The following is a 19748-nucleotide window of genomic DNA, read 5'->3' as shown; positions in this document are numbered from 1 at the left end:
GTGTGGTCACCACTGAAGCTGCCTCTCTGGGGTAACTTCAGACTCCCATCCCCATAGCTCCGTACAGGCTGCTGGGCTGCAGGCAGGTGGAGGAGGGAGGCTTGGTCCTGGTTGGATGGGGTGGTTTTACGGCTGATGATGTTCATCAGGTTCTTTTGTAGTAAGGAGAGGTCAGAGAAGTCACTTCCTGTTTGACTTTGACTTTTCACCCCTCCTGACCCTGCGGTTGTCGTTATCCCACTGGAGAAGTGGTGGTGCCGGTGGGGGCAAGCACAGGGGTGTGGTGGAAAGGGAAAGGCAGTGTGCTTCTTGTGCCCCCCCTCTCGTGACTTCAGCAGCAGCAGAGAGAGGCAGGCCTGGCACAGGTGGTTTCTGGGCGCGCCTTGGTGATGATGATGGTGGTGTTGAAGGGCAGAGTTTAGGCTCTGCAGGGTGCTGAGGTCCGAGTGCCTCCGCCCTCCTGCTGCCTCCACTGACTTCAACTTGCTCCCAATGGTGGCTTCCAACGTCGGAGATTCTATAGAAGAGTCACTATGACGTCGGGCCTCAGAGTGTGTGGGGGATGGGGGGGCCAGGAGGATGGGGGCAGGAAATGCACTCAGGGAAGGGAAGCCGTCCTCGGCCTCGGAGCGGAACTCAGAGGGGCTGCTCTCTGACTGGTCGTCTGGTGATGTGGGGGCGGGACTGGAAGCTCTCTGTTGGCTGCAGGACCCAGAGGTCATAGGTTGCAGGAGCATATGAAGAGGGATGTCGTTATTGCCCCTCAGAGTGTCAATGACCGAGGCACTCCCTCTCCGTGTCCCTGCCCCGACTCGGAGCTCCGGCCCCAGGGCTGCTTTCCACCCCTCGCCCCTTTCACAGGACCGGGGACGTGCCAGGCGTGCTGAAGCCAAACACTGACGCTGAGCCCATACAGGGACCCACAGGCAAAACACATGTTACTCAAAAGGCACACAACCAAAACACACATGCACAACAAAAACATATGACAATGAGGTGGGATAGAGATGAATTGGAGGATTCTGAGTAAATGAGATAAAAGGTGTGTGTGTGCGCATTAAATCAGTATACGTTGCGCATAAACATACATGTGCCAATGTTAGCAGATGAGTAAATTGGTACGGATTTATGGATAAAGTCAAATAACCATGTGTGTGAGCATATGTAACATACATGTGCATGTAATGCGTATCTCTATGTAAATGAAGATGTATGTGCACGTGTCCAATATGCGTGTGGAGTGCATGTATGTTAATGACACTCTGCACAGTTCACGTGTCTTGAGTGTACATGTGTGTGTGTATGTGAGTGGTACAGACCCGCTGCGTTGCCATGGTGATGGGCTCCACTTGTGACTGGTAGAGGACATTGTGCTGGCTGCTGTGGGAGTCAGAGTACACAGTGGAGCCCAGGCCGCTGTCAAAGGTACTGTCTGCTACAGAGACAAACAGAGATGGAGGTTAGTCTTTACCCACACAGGCGACTAGAACAAAGTAACAGAGAGCAAAGTACAAACCACCATAATACAAACACTACTGTCAAAGATCAATTCAACTGCATGACACAGAGAGACCACTGTATCAAATGTGTGACAGGGAGGAGGTGTACGTCTTATGGGGTTTTAGACATTGCGTGTCATTCCACATGATGTGCGTGTCAGTGGTGTCTCACATGTGACAGAGGTGGCGCTGGCCGGAAGGTTACATAGCCTGGCATGCTGGTCTTCCTCTGGCTCCTTGGGCTCAAGCAGAGGGGGCTGTCCTGCCTGCGTAGCCCCAGCAGAGGTCCCCTGGGCTAGGGTGGCCTGGGCCCTGAGTCCTGACTCTCCCTGGTCCACTGGGGGTCGGGCCGACACAGTCCGCTCCCGCCTCCATTTAATCAGCGCTACGCGGTCCCGGATCGACTTCCCTACGATCTTAGCATCACTCTCATGGAAGAACCCTGATTCCACCTGTCGGGGAGAGGAGGAGTGTGGGAAGAGGAGTATTTTTAGAGTCAATGTGTTAGAGGAAGAGAGAAAACAGGAGAGAGACAGGAAGAGGGAGGGAGAGATAATCCTTTTTGAGGAGGGGAAACAGAGGAGTGGAGGAATATCCCCTCTACCAGCAGCTGGGTTCAGAGAGAATAGTCCGCCTCTGTCTGGGACAACAACACTGGAGACAGGATACAGAACAGGTGGATTTAGACCATGGGAAGAGATAAATCAGAAATAATGATGTTTAGATTTTTTTTAGGTTTGGAGTTAAAGGCCTCATTAATAGGCATTAAGGCCTTAACCTTCCATGGAATGTTTCAACATGGTTTCTGTTTTAGCACAGACTGACAAATGTATTTATTTCTTGGAGTATGAGTCCCATATCTTTAACTACAATGTTTAACTACTGATTCTCAGTAACCCTAAGCACTGCAGCCTGACCCATTCCCAACAGAAATGATCACTCTGGAAGGGATGAGCGAGCCAAGCCTGCAGGTTCGTAGAGTCAACCCCGCAGGGTACACACACTTACAAATGGTTGATAGACTGCTGAATAATGTATTTATGTCCATCTCTGATAAGCTACCCAGGAAAGGGCAAACAATTAATATAAATAGCCTTAGAAATAAGGTTAATGAAATCAATAACTTGCTAACATCAGATAGCGTTCATATATTAGCAATTTCTGAGACCCACTTAGATAATTCCTTTGGTGATACAGCAGTAGCAATACAAGGATATAACAACTACAGAAGAGACAGGAATGCCTATGGGGAGGTGTGTGCGAGTGAGTGAATGAGTGAGAGAAAGAGAGAGTGATCGACACACACAAAACATCTCATTCCATAATCATGGGCATTAATATGGAGTTGGTCCCCCCTTTGCTGCAACGAGAGCCTCCACTCTTCTGAGAAGGCTTTCCACTAGATTTTGGAACATTGCTGCGGGGACTTGCTTCCATTCAACCACAAGAGCATTAGTGAGGTCGGGAGATTAGGCCTGGCTCGCAGTCGGCGTTTAAATTAATCTCAAAGGTGTTCGATGGGGTTGAGGTCAGGGCTCTGTGCAGACCAGTCAAGTTCTTGAACACCGATTTCAACAAACCATTTCTGTATGGACCTCGCTTTGTGCACGGGGGCATTGTGACGCTGAAACAGGAAAGGGCCTTCCCCAAACTGTTGCCACAAAGTTGGAAGCATTGTATGCTGTAGCGTTAAGAATTCCCTTCACTGGAGCTAAGGCGCCTGGCCCGAATCCATGAAAAACAGCCCCAGACCATTATTAATCATCCACCAAACTTTACAGTTGGCACTCTGCATTCGGGCAGGTAGCGTTCTCCTGGCATCCGCCAAACCCAGATTTGTCCGTTGGACTGCTAGATGGTGAAGCATGATTCATCACTCCAGAGAACGCGTTCCCACTGCTCCAGAGTCCAATGGTGGCGAGCTTTACACCACTCCAGCTGACGCTTGGCATTGCACATGGTGATCTTAGTCTTGTGTGCGGCTGCTCGGCCATGGAAACGAAAAGTTATTGTGCTGACGTTGCACCCAGAGGCAGTTTGGAACTAGATACTGAGTGTTGCAACCGAGGACAGACATTTTACACGCTACGAGTTTTAGCAATCCCGTTATGTGAGCTTGTGTAGGCTACCACTTCGCGGATGTGCCGTTGTTGCTCCTAGAAGTTTCCACTTCACAATAATAGCACTTGCTATTTGACGAACTGACTTGTTGGAAAGGTGGCATCCTATGACGGTGTCAGCTCTTCAGTATGGGCCATTATACTGCCAATGTTTGTCTATGGAGATTGCATGGCTGTGGGCTCGATTTTATACATCTGTCAGCAACGGGTGTGGCTGAAATAGCTGAATCCACTCATTTGAAGTGGTGTCCACATACGTGTGTGTGTGATATACAGTTGAAGTCGGAAGTTTACATACACCTTAGCCAAATACATTTAAACTCAGTTTTTTTTTACAATTCCTGACATTTAATCCTAGTAAGAATTCCCTGTTTTAGGTCAATTATTAGGATCACCACTTTATTTTAAGAATGTGAAATGTCAGAATAATAGTAGAGAGAATGATTTATTTCAGCTTGTATTTCTTTAATCACATTCCCAGTGGGTCAGAAGTTTACATACACTCAATTAGTATTTTGTAGCATTTCCTTTAACCTCTTCATCCCGAGGTTCCCCATATCCGGGGTACTCCTCCCGCAATCTCAAACAATGACGTAGTACGGTTTTTAAACATGTGTGAATACCTGAATGTTATACACTACTGGAACGAGAAGCGTCTCAACTGTGAATCTAGCTAAACTGTTGCTTCCAAAATGAAATAATATTCAGACTCCAAGCAAATATAGAAGCATATAGCAAAACCAGTACTGTATTTTGAAACCGTGCATGCCCGTATATTCGTAGACAGATAACTTATTTTTCTCAACCTATCTACACAAACGATACACCTTTCGAAAGCTGCTACCTCACATATTCCAACAGTGATAGCCGTGTTCCTCTATGACCAACACTCACTAAACTATTAATCAAAGAAAGTCTATAACAAACTTCCATTTTTTTTACCACAACAACAAACTGCGTCTTACCTTTGTTGTTTTTGTTACCAAAAGTAGTGTCTGATCAAAGAAAACCACTTGAAAAGGTACTTTAGTGTCTCGCTCTCATTCCGAGTCGATTTCAATGAGTTTACATCGTTTTATATGGCCAAGAATGTGTTTGAAGATGAAGTCAGTAGTTTGTTTCGATCACAACAGGCACTGTTTTGTCGCCATCTTCTGGATATATAATGCAATCCCAGTGGCTTGCAATTGTGCTAATCTAATTCTACTGATCCAGAACTTTCGATAGAGGGGTCACATGTCAAAATCGACCAACTGGTTGTTGAAATATCCATGTGCGCACCTCATTGTATCACATTAGTTGACTTGCTGCATTACGCACGGTTACGCAGAGCACACAACAGCACTTGAATTTTGGAGGGAAAACACAAAGTTTATAAAAATATGTCAGGCTCTAGTAAGAAATATACAGTTACAGAGGCGTTATTAATTGTAACAGATGAAAGTTGGACTCCATGTATCCCCATTGACTCTGAATCGGACGATGAGGACCTGCGTAGACCGGACGAACCAGACCCCAACGACGAGAACGAAGGTTATCGTGTCCAGGGCCCTACTCAAGCATCAGAAGAGTATGTAATCCCATTGTCATTTATTACTTCTAATACTACTATTACTAATTTATTGTATGAGTACAAAACATATATTCTAAAATATCTATTTGAGTAACTGAAGCTCAACGTAAATGACCAAGATGGCGTAGCAGTGCGGTCGTGTATTGTGTTGTGTCCTCGTGTAAATAGCCAGTTTTTTTTGTTTTTTGTCTTTTATTCGTATATATTTCTCTATCTCACTTTCCATCCTTTAACTAAATATACTTTCCTGCAACCCACCTCACCCAATGTGGAACGGATTCTATTATTTCTTTATTTTTATCAAGAACCTACGTCTGAAACTAGCCAGCTAACTAGCTACTTGCTATTTGCCACCGTTAGCGGTCTTCACCACTGTCCGTGGCCTGCACTACCTACCAGCCAGCTCTAGCCTGGACAATTATCGGCCAGTCTGCACAACGTGCTATCAACCCAGAGCATATCGGACTTTCTGCCGGAATCACTGAATCACTGGACCTTAACACCGGACCATCGCAACTAGCTAGCTGCAACTGAATGGCTGTTGTTGGCTAATCCCCACTTCCTGACATACCAGTTAGCCTTGAGCTAGCCTTGAGCCAGGCCCATCTCCCGGCTATCTACCTCTCTGTCAACCGGGCGGGACCTCCTAGTGTCGACACGGAGCCCCGCCGATCCATCACGACTGGTCTGCCGACGTAATCATCTGATGTGGTTTCAGCAGGCTTCCCGTTGCGACGACCACGAAGATCCATCTGCTAGCCCCGGCCCGCCAGCACACGCAATCAACAGCCGTGCGTCCTGCTCGCCTGTGCTTTAGCAGCCTACGATCTGCTCCCGGATTGACTTACTTAGTGCTGTTCACCGGACCTTATGATCACTCAGCTACACATCTAATGCCTGCTGGACTGTTCCTTTACACGGTACCCCATCCTGTTTATCTGTTTAGCCTCAGCCCAAACTTTCGTTGCCGTTACCAGTTGTTGTCTTAGCCCTCTCGAATAACACCTGTGATTGCATTATGCCTCTCTCCCATGTCAATATACCTTGCCTATTGCTGTTCCAGTTAGTTCTTATTATACCATTTCACTGTAGAGCCCCAAGTTCAGCTGAACCAGCCTCAGAGAGCTCCTTTGTCCCACCCCCCATACACGCAGAGACCAGCTCAATCGGTACCTCCAGTGATGCTATCTCTTTCATAGTTACCCAATGCTTAGGTGTACCTCCACTGTGCTCATATCCTTCCATATCCTTGTCTGTACATAATGCCCTTAATCTATTCTACAACGGCCGGAAATCTGCCCCTTTTCTCTGTACCCAACGCACTAGAAGACCAGTTCTTAAAGCCTTTAGCCGTATCCTTATTCTATTCCTCCTCTGTTCCTCTGGTGATGTAGAGGTTAACCCAGGCCCTGTAGCCCCCAGTATCACTCCTACCCCCCAGGCGCTATCATTTGTTGACTTCTGTAACCGTAAAAGCCTTGGTTTCTTGCATGTTAACATCAGAAGTCTCCTCCCCAAGTTTGAATTATTCACTGCGTTAGCACACTCTGCCAACCCTGATGTTCTAGCAGTGTCTGAATCTTGACTTAGGAAGGCCACCAAAAATTCGGAACTTTCCATTCCGAACGAAAACATTTTCCATCTAGATAGAACTGCCAAAGGGGGCGTAGTTGCAATCTACTGCAGAGCTCTATCATACTATCCAGGTCTGTGCCCAAACAGTTTGAGCTTCTACTTCTAAAAATCCACCTTTCCAGAAATAAGTCTCTCACTGTTGCCGCTTGCTACAGACCTCCCCTCAGTCCCCAGTTGTGCCCTGGACACCATATGTGAATTGCTTGCCACCCATCTATCCTCAGAGTTCGTACTGCTTAGTGATCTAAACTGGGATATGCTTAACACCCCGGCCGTCCTACAATCTAAACTAGATGCCCTCAATCTCACACAAATTATCAAGGAACCTACCAGGTACAACCATAAATTCGTAAACATGGGCACCCTCATAGATATAATCCTGACTAATTTACCCTCTAAATACACCTCTGCTGTCTTCAACCAGGATCTCAGCGATCACTGCCTCATTGCCTGCGTCCGTAATGGGTCCGCGGTCAAACGACCACCCCTCATCACTGTCAAACGCTCCCTAAAACACTTCAGCGAGCAGGCCTTTCTAATTGACCTGGCCCGGGTATCCTGGATGGATATTGACCTCATTCCGTCAGTAGACGATGCCTGGATGTTCTTCAAAAGTGCTTTCCTTGCCATCTTAAATAAGCAAGCCCCATTCAAAAAATTCAGAACTAAGAGCAGATATAGCCCCTGGTTCACCCAAGACTTGACTGCCCTTGACCAGCACAAAAACATCCTGTGGCGTACTGCATTAGCATCGAACAGCCCCCGCGATATGCAACTTTTCAGGGAAGTCAGGAACCAATATACACAATCAGCTAGGAAAGCAAAGGCTAGCTTTTTTTTCCCGGTAGCACTAACTCCAAAAGGTTTTGGGACACTAAAGTCCATGGAGAATAAGAGCACCTCCTCCCAGCTACCCACTGCACTGAGGCTAGGAAACACTGTCACCACCGATAAATCTACGATAATCGAGAATTTCAATAAGCATTTTGCTACGGCTGGCCATGCTTTCCACCTGGCTAACCGTACCCCAGCCACCAGCTCTGCACCCTCCGCTGTAACTTGCCCAGGCTGAGCTGGTCATGGGTGCACCTCAGCCAAGCTCAAGGTCCTAAATGATATAATAACCGCGATCGATAAAAGACAGTACTGTGCAGCCGTCTTCATCGACCTGGCCAAGGCTTTTGACTCTGTCAATCACCGCATTCTTATTGGCAGACTAAATAGCCTTGGTTTCTCAAATGACTGCCTCGCCTGGTTCACCAACTACTTCTCAGATAGATTCAATGTGTCAAATCGGAGGGCCTGTTGTCTGGACCTCTGGCCGTCTCTATGGGGGTGCCACAGGGTTCAATTCTCATGCTGACTATTCGCTGTGTATATCAATGATGTCGCTCTTGCTGCTGGTGACTCTCAGATCCACCTCTATGAAGACGACACCATTTTGTATATATCTGGCCCTTCATTGGACACTGTGTTAACAAACCTCCAATCGAGCTTCAATGCCATACAACACTCCTTCCGTGGCCTCCAACTGCTCTTAAACGCTAGTAAAACTAAATGCATGCTCTTCAATCGAACGCTGCTTGTACCCGCCCGCCCGACTAGAATCACTACTCTCGGCGGGTCTGACTTAGAATATGTGGACAACTACAAATACCTAGGTGTCTGCTTAGACCGTACACTCTTCTTCCAGACTCACATTAAGCATCTCCAATCCAAAGTTATATATAGAATCGGCTTACTATTTCACAACAAAGCCTCCTTCACTCATGCTGCTAAACATTCCCCATATACTACCCACCATTGTGACCTGTATGCTTTCGTTGGCTGGCCCTCACTACATATTAGTCGCCAAACCCACTGGCTCCAGGTCATCTATAAATCACTTCTAGGCAAATCCCCGCCTTATCTTAGATCATTGGTCACCATAGAAACACCCATCCGTAGTATGCGTTCCAGCAGGTATATCTCACTGGTCATCCCCAAAGCCAACACCTCCTTTGGCCGCCATTCCTTCCAGTTCTCTGCTGCAAATGACTGGAACGAACTGCAAAAATCTCTGAAGCTGGAGACACTTATCTTCCTCACTAACTTAAAGCATCAGTTGTCAGAGCAGCTTACCGATCACTGCACCTGTTCACAGCCCATCTGTAATTAGCCCACCCAACTGCCTCATCCCCATATTGTTATTTACATTGTTATTTATTTTGCTCATTTGCACCCCAGTATCTCTATTTGCAAATCATCTTCTGCACATCTATCACTCCAGTGTTAATACTAAATTGTAATGATTTTGCACTATGGCCTATTTATTGCCTTACCTCCATAACTTACTACATTTGCACACACTGTATATAGATTTTCTATTGTGTTATTGACTGTACGTTTTGTTTATTCCATATGTAACTCTGTGTTGTTGTTGTTTTTATCACACTGCTTTGCTTTATCTTGGCCAGGTCGCAGTTGCAAATGAGAACTTGTTCTCAACTGGCTTACCTGGTTAAATAAAAGTGAAATAAAAATAAAATACAAACGTAAGTTAGCGCTAGCTTAGCTTAGCTAGCTAGCTTAGCTAGTTTAGCTCGCTAGCTAGCTATCTAGTCCTGCAAGGATCACCATCGAGTCTGTGTTTATTGTATGATAAAACTTTTATTGGCTAAATAGAGGCCCACACGCAAGTTTACTTACAATAGATTGCTATGTGTATTATTTCTTGTCACTGAATTATCACTTTAGTCAACACGTATAGAGGTCTGGGAGAACATTGGAAACAACATCAAAACAGTCGTATTTTGAAGAATGTACACATATATATGTTTTTCTTCATCAATCTACTCGTAATACCCCATAATGAGAAAGCGAAAACAGGTTTTTAGACATTTTTGCAATTGTAAAAAAATGTATATAAAAAAAATACCTTATTTACATAAGTATTCAGACCCTTTGCTATGAAATTTCCGTAGAGCTCCGAGACAGGATTGTGTCGAGGCACAGATCTGGGGAAGGGTACAAAAACCTTTCTGCAGCATTGAAGGTCCCCAAGAACACAGTGGCCTCCATAATTCTTAAATGGAAGAAGTTTGGAACCACCAATACTCTTCCTAGAGCTGGCTGCCCAGCCAAACTGAGCAATCGTGGGAGAAGGGCCTTGGTCAGGGAGGTGACCCAGAACCTGATGGTCCCTCTGACAGAGCTCCAGAGTTCATCTGTGGAGATGAGAGCACCTTCCAGAAGGACAACCATCTCTGCAGCACTCCACCAATCAGGCCTTTATGGTAGAGTGGCCAGATGGAAGTCACTCCTCAGTAAAAGGCACATGACAGCCCGCTTGGAGTTTGCCAAAAGGCACCTAAAGGACTCTCAGACCATGAGAAACAAGATTCTCTGGTCTGATGAAACCAAGATTGAACTCTTTGGCCTGAATGCCAAGCGTCACGTCTGGAGGAAACCTGGCACCATCCCTACGGTGAAGCATGGTGGCAGCATCATGCTGTGGGGATGTTTTTCAGCAGCAGGGACTGGGACACTTGTCAGGATCGAGGGAAAGATGAATGGAGCAAAGTACAGAGAGATCCTTGATGAAAACTCAGAACCTCAGACTTGGGCGGAGGTTCACCTTCCAACAGGACAACGACCCTAAGCACACAGCCAAGACAACGCAGGAGTGGCTTCGGGACAAGTCTCTGAATGTCCTTCAGTGGCCCAGCCAGAGCCCGGAATGAACCCGATCTAACATCTCTGGAGAGACCTGAAAATAGCTGGGAAGCGATGCTCCCCATCCAACCTGAAAGAGCTTGAGAGGATCTGCAGAGAAGAATGGGAGAAACTCCCCAAATACAGGTGTGCCAAGCTTGTAGCGTCATACCCAAGAAGGCTGTAATCGCTGCCAAAGGTGCTTCAACAAAGTACTGAGTAAAGGGTCTGAATAGTTATTTAAATGTGATATTTCAGTATATATATTATTTTTATTTGCAAACATTTCTGAAACCCTATTTTTGGTTTGTCACTATAGGGTATTGTGTATCGATTGATGAGGGGAAAAAAACAATTTAATCAATTTTAGAATAAGGCTGTAACTTAACAAAATGTGAAAAAAATCAAGGGGTCTGAATAATTTCCAAATGCATATATACATTCTGAGCCATATCAAGTGTTATTGAAGTGTTGTGGTTGCAGGTTCACCTCCATCATGTAAAGCCTATTATTTTAGTGTATTGCTATAGGTGTGTGTGATGTTAACATAGAGGTCTATTTTCTGGGTGACCTGAACATTGACTGGTTAGCAACTAGCTGTCCTCTCAAGAGGAAGCTTCCAAATGTGACTAACACCTGTAATATGACCCAGGTTATCACTCAACCAATTAGAGTGCATACCAATAATGTTGGATCTGTGACATCCACTTGTATTTATCACATCTTTACTAATTCTGCAGAGCTTTGCTCCAAAGCAATATCAGTTCCTATTGGCTGTAGTGACCATAACATTTTGGCAATAACAAGGACAGCCAAAGTGCCAAAGTAAAATAATTTATATGTGATCATACAACTTAAACATGTATGTTGGTCTGATGTGAATGAGGAAGTGAATCTAGATGCAGCGCTGGATGTATTTGTAAAAATATTCATTCCAATTGTTGACAAGCATGCACCTGTTAAACAAATTTACTGTGAGAAATGTTAGAGCCCTCTGGGTTGAATGCATTCAAAAATGGTATGGTTCAAAGAAATTATGCAAAAGAGGTGGCAAACAAGTCAGGCTGCTCAGCTGACATACTGTAAATTGAGAAATGTTGTGACTAAACTTAACAAAAATAAGTTACATTACCAAACCAAGGTAAACAACCTAAAACACAATGGAAAAATACACTATATATACAAAAGTATGTGGACACCACTTCAAATTAGTGGATTCGGCTATTTCAGCCACACCCATTGTTGACAGGTGTATAAAATCGAGCACACAGCCATGCAATCTCCATAGACAAACATTGGCAGTAGAATGGCCGTACTGAAGAGCTCAGTGACTTTCAACGTGGCAGCGTCATAGGATGCCACCTTTCCAACACGTCAGTTCGTCAAATTTCTGCCCTGCTAGAGCTGCCCCGGTCAACAGTAAGTGCTATTATTGTTAAGTGGAAACGTCTAGGAGCAACAAACAGAACGGGACCGCAGAGTGCTGAAGTGCGCGTAAAAAAATTGTCTGTCCTCGGTTGCAACACTCACTACCGAGTTCCAAACTGCCTCTGGAAGCAACGTCAGCACAATAACTGTTCGTCGGGAGCTTCATGAAATAGATTTCCATGGCCGAGCAGCCGCACACAAGCCTAAGATCACCATGCGCAATGCCAAGCATCGGCTGGAGTGGTGTAAAGCTTGCCGCCATTGGACTCTGGAGCAGTGGAAATGAGCAGTGGGTTTGGCGGATGCCAGGAGAACACTACCTGCCCCAATGCATAGTGCCAACTGTAAAGTTTGGTGGAGGAGGAATAATGGTCTGGGGCTGTTTTTAATGGTTCGGGCTAGGCCCATTTATTCCAGTGAAGGGAAATCTTAATGCTACAGCATACAATGCTTCCAACTTTTTGGCAACAGTTTGGGGAAGGCCTTTTCCTGTTTCAGCATGACAATACCCTTGGCAAAAAGCAAGGTCCAGACAGAAATGGTTTGTCGAGATTGGTGTGGAAGAACTTGACTGGCCTGCACAGAGCCCTGACCTCAACCCCATCGAACACCTATGGGATGAATTGGAACGCCGACTGCGAACCAGGCCTATTCGCCCAACATTAGTGCCCAATCCCACTAATGCTCATGGCTGAATTGAAGGAAGTCCCCGCAGCAATGTTCCAACATCTAGTGGAAAGCCTTCCCAGACGAGTGGAGGCTGTTATAGCAGCAAAGGGGGGACCAACTCCATAGTAAATGCCCCTGATTTTGGAATGAGATGTTTGACAAGCAGGTGTCCACATACTTTTGGTCATGTAGTGTAGAATTTTGATGAGGCATATACCTGGGGAAGGGTATAAACAATTTCTAGAGTGTTGAAAGTTTCCAAGAGCACAGTGGTCTCCATCATTGGGAAATGGAAAAAATATGGAACTACCCAGACTGCCTAGAGCTGGTTGTCTGACCAAACTGAGCAACCGGGCAAGAAGGACGTTGTTCAGAGAGGTGACCAAGAACCCAATGAACCACGGAGTTCCTTGACTGAGATGGGAGAACCTCTACAGCACTTCACCAATCTGGGCTTATGGGAGAGTGGCCAGACGGAAGGCACTCCAGAGAAAAAGACACATGACAGCACGAGTTTGCAAAAAGGCACTTGAAAGACAGAACATAAGGCAAAATATTTGGTGGTCTGATGAGACAAAATGTCACTCTTTGGCCTAAATGCAAAGCGCTATGTCTGGAGAAAACCAGGCACAGCTCATCACCCGTCTAACATTATCTCTACCATGAAGCATGGTGGTGGCAGCATCATGCTACTGGGATGCTTTTCAGTGGAAGGGACTGGGAGACTGGTAAGGATAGAGGGAATAATGAATGGAGCCAAATACAGGCAAATCCTTGATGAGAACCTGCTTCAGAGTGCAAACCACCTTTGACTGGGGTGAAGATTTACGTTCCAACAGGACGATGACCCCAAGCATACAGCCAAAGCAACACTGGATTGTGAAACAAGAATGTTAAAGTCCTTGAGTGGCCCAGCCAAAGCACAGACTTTAATCCCATTTAAAATCTGTAGAAAGACTTGAAGATTGCTGTTCACCGCCGCTCCCTAACTAACTTAAGAGCTTGAGAAAATCTGCAAGGAAGAATAGGAGAAAATCCCTAAACCCAGATGTGCAAAGCTGATAGACATACCCAAGATGACTCAAAGCTGTAATTGCCACAAAAGGTGCTTCTACAAAGAATTGACTCAGGGGTATGAATACTTATTTAAATGAGCTATTTCTATATTTCATTTTCAATACATTTGCAAGAATGTCTAAAAACATGGTTTTACTTTGTCATTATGGATTATTGTGTGTAGATGGGTGAGAAAAAAGTGTCAGGCTGTAACATCAAAATGTGGAATGAGTCAAGGAGTATGAATACTTTCTGAAGGCACTGTACATACCCCACAAGACATGCCACCAGGGGTCTCTTCACAGTCCCCAGGTCCAAAACAAATTCACAGCAACGCACAGTATTATACAGAGCCATGATGGCATGGAACTCAATTCCATCTACAATTACTTAAGCAAACCGCAAAATTACCTTACAAATAAAGAGATTAAACATTTCATGGAATGCTTGGAACTGTTTTGTGTTTTTTGTGGACCCCAGGAAGAATAGCTGCTGCTTCGGCAAAAGCTAATGGGGATCCGAATAAACCAATAAAGTCACACACTGATGACAGCCTGACCCCTGACAAAAGGAAAGCTTAACACACTGAAAAAACACACAACGACAGTAAAGCACACACAAACCCAAGCCTGTCCCACTCCCACAAATAGCCTACAGGGTAAAATAAACATTCAATAATCTATTTACAGCTTAAACACCATACACAAATACATGAGCTCACTATTAAGACGTCTGCTCAGGGCTGTTTTGAACAGTCAGGACACAACAGAAGAGGGCAAACAGACTAAGCTAACCAGGGGGAAAAACAAAGACAAAGCTTCTTCCTTGTCTACAATAAACAACAGAGGTATCTAAAGCGGTGCCACTTCAAACCCTACTTTTGTACTCTCTAACCCTCTTCGCCAGTGAGCAGATCTCGATTTTCACTTCAGAGGCAGGGTCTTAACACAGTGCTCTTCAAACTGGCATAAAGCCCACATATGTTTACAGTTAAACAACTTCGACAAAATCTGAAACAAGTTAGATTTGGGGCCTGAGAACATTCTGGAGGGGGAAATAGTAGCTGGGTCCATCAGAAAGTGTTAGATAAAACTGCACAAAGCTCCGGAACACTTTATCGTAGATTAAGTACACAGAAATATTTACAGAGGGGTCTTATCTGATGGTGGGCGTTTGATGGACAAAAACAAGCAAACGGAAAGAAAAAAATACAACCGCAATCACTGGATTACTGGAAGTACAGAGCGTATCCCTGCCAATCTGCAAGAGGGCGCATTCCCTGATGATGAGATTGGTGCACTGTTGGCACACGGTCTGCCTGGACTCCACACACAGACCTCTTGCCTTCTACCACTAGCTACTAGACTAACCCAACATGGTTATATTTCATGAACAATGACAACCCTGAAAAAGGCACTGCGTGCCGAAACGTTGGTTGCTATACCAATTTAATGTTTGGAAGCATAATGAGTAATAATAATAATAATAATTAAAAAAACACCAATATAAAGTGTTTTAATAGGGAGTTGGACCACCACAAGCAACCAGAACAGCTTTAATCCGACACCATTCTTCCACAAGAAAATTCAGTTGATGGAAATGTCAGTCTCAGGCGCCGCTCCAGAATCTCCCATAAGTGTTAAATTGGATTAGTTCTGGTGACAGATGGCCAAGGTATATATACTGGACAAAAATATAAAGGCACAAAAAGCTAATTTCTCTCATATTCTGCACAAATGTATTTACATCCTTGTTAGTGAGCATTTCTCATTTGCAAAGATAATCCATCCACCTGACAGGTGTGGCATATCAAGAAGCTGATTAAACAGCATGATCATTACACAGGTGCACCTTGTGTGGGGACAATAAAAGGCCACTAAAATGTGCAGTTTTGTCACAAAACACAATGCCACAGATGTCTCAAGTTGAGGGAGTGTGCAATTGGCATGCTGACTGCAGGAACTGAATTATCATTTCTCTACCATAAGCTGCCGCCAACGTCGTTTTAGAGAATTTGGCAGTACGTTCGTGTTCATTGGCCCAAGCAGGTCTCTTCTTATTATTGGTGTCATTTAGTAGTGGTTTCTTTGCAGCAATACAACCATGAAGGCCTGATTCACATAGTCCCCTTTGAACAGTTGATGTTGAGATGTGTCTGTGACTTGAAATCTGTGAAGCATTTATTTGGGCTGAAATTTCTGAGACTGGTAACTCTAATGAACTTATCCTCTGCAGCAGAGGTAACTCTGGGTCTTCCATTCTTGTGGTGGTCCTCATGAGAGCCAGTTTCATCATAGTGCTTGATGGTTTTTGCGACTGCACTTGAAGAAACTTTCAAAGTTCTTGAAATGTTCCGTATTGACTGACCTTCATGTCTTAAAGTAATGATGGACTGTCGTTTCTCTTTGCTTATTTGAGCTGTTCTTGCCATAATATGGACTTGGTCTTTTACCAAATAGGGCTATCTTCTGTATCCCCCCCTACCATGTCACAACATAACTGATAGGCTCAAACGCATTAAGAAGGAAAGAAATTCCACAAATTACCTTTTAAGAAGGCACACTTGTTAATTGAAATGCATTCCAGGTGACTACCTCATGAAGCTGGTTGAGAGAATGCCAAGAGTGTGCAAAGCTGTCATCAAGGCAAAGGGTGGCTATTTAAAGAACCTCAAATATAAAATATATTTTGATGTTTAACACTTTTTTGTTTACTAAATGATTCCATATGTGTTATTTCATAGTTTTGATGTCTTCACTATTATTCTACAAATGTAAAAAATAGTATAAATAAAGAAAAACCCTTGAATGAGTAGGTGTGTACAAACTTTTGACTGGTAGTGTATATATCTCTTATTTTTTTCTAGTTGAGCATATATTATTTATATTGTATAAAATGTGTTGTCTTATGGGTGTAAAACTGAATAAACAGAGTTTTCAAAAAAGAAAATCTGAGACCAAGTTTGAATATGCTGTCCAATGATTCCCAACCAAAGTTACTGAGCTTGAGCAATTTTGACCAAAACAATTGACATGTTGCCCTAAGAGTTGTGCAAAATTGGTAGAATATTTTTCTAAATGATTTTCAGCTGTAATGGCTGCCAAAGGTGGTTCCACCAAGTATTAACTCTGGGGTGTGAAGACTTCTAAGGGGTTGACTAGACCTAAACCGTGTTAAGTGTCTATTCAAATTCAGGTCAAATTCAGGACAAATTCAAACCACCTTGGATTGGAATGTCTGTTCAACCAGTCTAATACTACACTCCACCCATGTATTCAACCATCGAACTATCCACCCACCCACCATCCATCTTACCATCTCTTGGGCCACACCCTCCGAGCTCTCTTTTTCCAGTTCAAAGGTAAACTCAATGGCTCCGCTCTCCTTGTATTTTCCCTTCAGCTTCTTTGGGTCTTCCACCCACAGCTTCAGGGCAATGGCCACCTTCTTCCCATCATCCTCCTCGGCCAGCTCCACCCGCACCCCTGTGTCCTCCGCAAAGAAGGCGTGGTTCAGCAGGTCCTTTATGGAGTACCTGGGAGGAACGAAAAAGAAAAACAACCCTTCATCACTGTGCTAACATGGCATGGCTCCAACGTGATCTTCTGTTGTCATTTTAGAGATTAAGCCAAAATTAACTTCAAATTAATTCGAGTCATATCAACTCGAAGTACAGTGACCTAATGCCCTCCACCTAATTCAGTAGTTATGTCATGCAGGAGCTGAAAGACTCTCCTGAGCACCAATGTTCTCAGTGTTCCGGTCTGGACAGAGCCATAAGAACAGTAACTAAGAACACCCTAGATTTATTAGCTGCCAGGACAAGGACAGAGAGAGAACTGCACACAATCACCTCTCAGTATGAAAACCTGCCACAGTATCAAACCCATTATTATTCAAGTTAACAGAGGACGGCCTACAGATCGGGAGGGGAGATTGGAATGTTGTTGAGAGCCCCAAATGTCATCGATGTGTTGATAGGATGTGGGCAGGTGAAGCGAGGTACAGAGGGGCGACGGAGCACCTTGGTGGCCCTATGGCCAAGCGGTGGGCAGGGAGGTGGGTACAGTCACTCACCGGTCCTCTTTCTTCTGGCAGATGCACTCGCCAATAATCTCCTTGATTTCAGGATCCACAACCTTGTTGTAGCTGGCTGGCTTCACCCCCTGATAACAGAAAAGGAAGGGGAAAAAACAGTTCAGAGGGACAGCCGGAAGCCATGAGTAAGTATGGTGGAGTATATAAAAAGGGAGACAACAGAGAGAGATGGCCACATGTATTCACTTTGCCTATTATACTATTTTTCAAAATGGTTTTCGTTTGCAGACATCATAAATTGTTAGTGTTGTGACATTCTGACTGAAGTCGTTTTCTGGACAATGTGCAAACAACTCATTAAAAACCTTGATCACATTTCAAGAGGTGTCAACATCACTTGTCAGATTGTTAATGCTTTAAACAAGACTCTTTCTGCAACTCTTGACTAAAAATAGACTTTTCAGGAACTGACACATTCATACAGATACTTATATACTATATGTATTGTGGTTTATAGCTATCAGTTTCCCTTCGATAAAGGAGAAAATAATAGACTTCTGTGGTCTCTCCAGGGCACGGCGATAGTCAAGTAGACAGTGAAACAACACTGCTGCTGCCAGACAGAGGATGCAGCAGTGTTGTTTCAAAAGCAGGTGAATATAGCCTGGTCCCAGATATGTACAGTGGGGAGAACAAGTATTTGATACACTGCCGATTTTGCAGGTTTTCCTACTTACAAAGCATGTAGAGGTCTGTAATTTTTATCATAGGTACACTACAACTGTGAGAGACGGAATCTAAAACAAAAATCCTGAAAATCACATTGTATGATTTTTAAGTAATTAATTTGCATTTTATTGCATGACATAAGTATTTGATACATCATAAAAGCAGAACTTAATATTTGGTACAGAAACCTTTGTTTGCAATTACAGAGATCATACGTTTCCTGTAGGTCTTGACCAGGTTTGCACACACTTCAGCAGGGATTTTGGCCCACTCCTCCATACAGACCTTCTCCAGATCCTTCAGGTTTCGGGGCTGTCGCTGGGCAATACGGACTTTCAGCTCCCTCCAAAGATTTTCTATTGGGTTCAGGTCTGGAGACTGGCAAGGCCACTCCAGGACCTTGAGATGCCTCTTACGGAGCCACTCCTTAGTTGCCCTGGCTGTGTGTTTCGGGTCGTTGTCATGCTGGAAGACCCAGCCACGACCCATCTTCAATGCTCTTACTGAGGGAAGGAGGTTGTTGGCCAAGATCTCGCGAAACATGGCCCCATCCATCCTCCCCTCAATACGGTGCAGTCGTCCTGTCCGCTTTGCAGAAAAGCATCCCCAAAGAAAGATGTTTCCACCTCCATGCTTCATGGTTGGGATGGTGTTCTTGGGGTTGTACTCATCCTTCTTCTTCCTCCAAACACGGCGAGTGGAGTTTAGACCAAAAAGCTCTATTTTTGTCTCATCAGACCACATGACCTTCTCCCATTCCTCCTCTGGATCATCCAGATGGTATTTTGGCAAACTTCAGACGGGCCTGGACATGCGCTGGCTTGAGCAGGGGGACCTTGCGTGCGCTGCAGGATTTTAATCCATGACGGCGTAGTGTGTTACTAATCGTTTTCTTTGAGACTGTGGTCCCAGCTCTCTTCAGGTCATTGACCAGGTCCTGCTGTGTAGTTCTGGGCTGATCCCTCACCTTCCTCATGATCATTGTTGCCCCACGAGGTGAGATCTTGCATGGAGCCCCAGTCCGAGGGTGATTGACCGTCATCTTGAACTTCTTCCATTTTCTAATAATTGCGCCAACAGTTGTTGCCTTCTCACCAAGCTGCTTGCCTATTGTCCTGTAGCCCATCCCAGCCTTGTGCAGGTCTACAATTTTATCCCTGATGTCCTTACACAGCTCTCTGGTCTCGGCCATTGTAGAGAGGTTGGAGTCTGTTTGATTAAGTGTGTGGACAGGTGTCTTTTATACAGGTAACGAGTTCAAACAGGTGCAGTTAATACATGTAATGAGTGGAGAACAGGAGGGCTTCT

At 44.7% G+C, this 19748-nt stretch overlaps 1 protein-coding gene across 7 annotated transcripts in view; it reads right to left on the bottom strand.

Moving 5' to 3' along the window:
- Window positions 1-19748, bottom strand: part of LOC121537293 (serine/threonine-protein kinase WNK2) — a 100788-nt gene that overhangs the window by 25655 nt on the left and 55385 nt on the right. For all 7 annotated transcript variants that reach the window (XM_045207226.1, XM_045207229.1, XM_045207228.1 and 4 more), the window contains exons 6-9: window positions 17751-17839; window positions 16989-17208; window positions 1672-1951; window positions 1320-1435 (exon numbers count right to left, since the gene is read on the bottom strand). In XM_045207226.1, coding sequence (XP_045063161.1) covers window positions 1320-1435; window positions 1672-1951; window positions 16989-17208; window positions 17751-17839 — 705 coding nt within the window. The remainder of the gene's footprint in view (window positions 1-1319; window positions 1436-1671; window positions 1952-16988; window positions 17209-17750; window positions 17840-19748) is intronic.

This window comes from Coregonus clupeaformis, chromosome 24 (assembly GCF_020615455.1).
Source record: "Coregonus clupeaformis isolate EN_2021a chromosome 24, ASM2061545v1, whole genome shotgun sequence".
Taxonomy (NCBI): domain Eukaryota; kingdom Metazoa; phylum Chordata; class Actinopteri; order Salmoniformes; family Salmonidae; genus Coregonus; species Coregonus clupeaformis.
The sequence above is the reverse complement of the archived record's forward strand: the minus strand, read 5'-3'. Positions and strand labels throughout refer to the sequence as shown.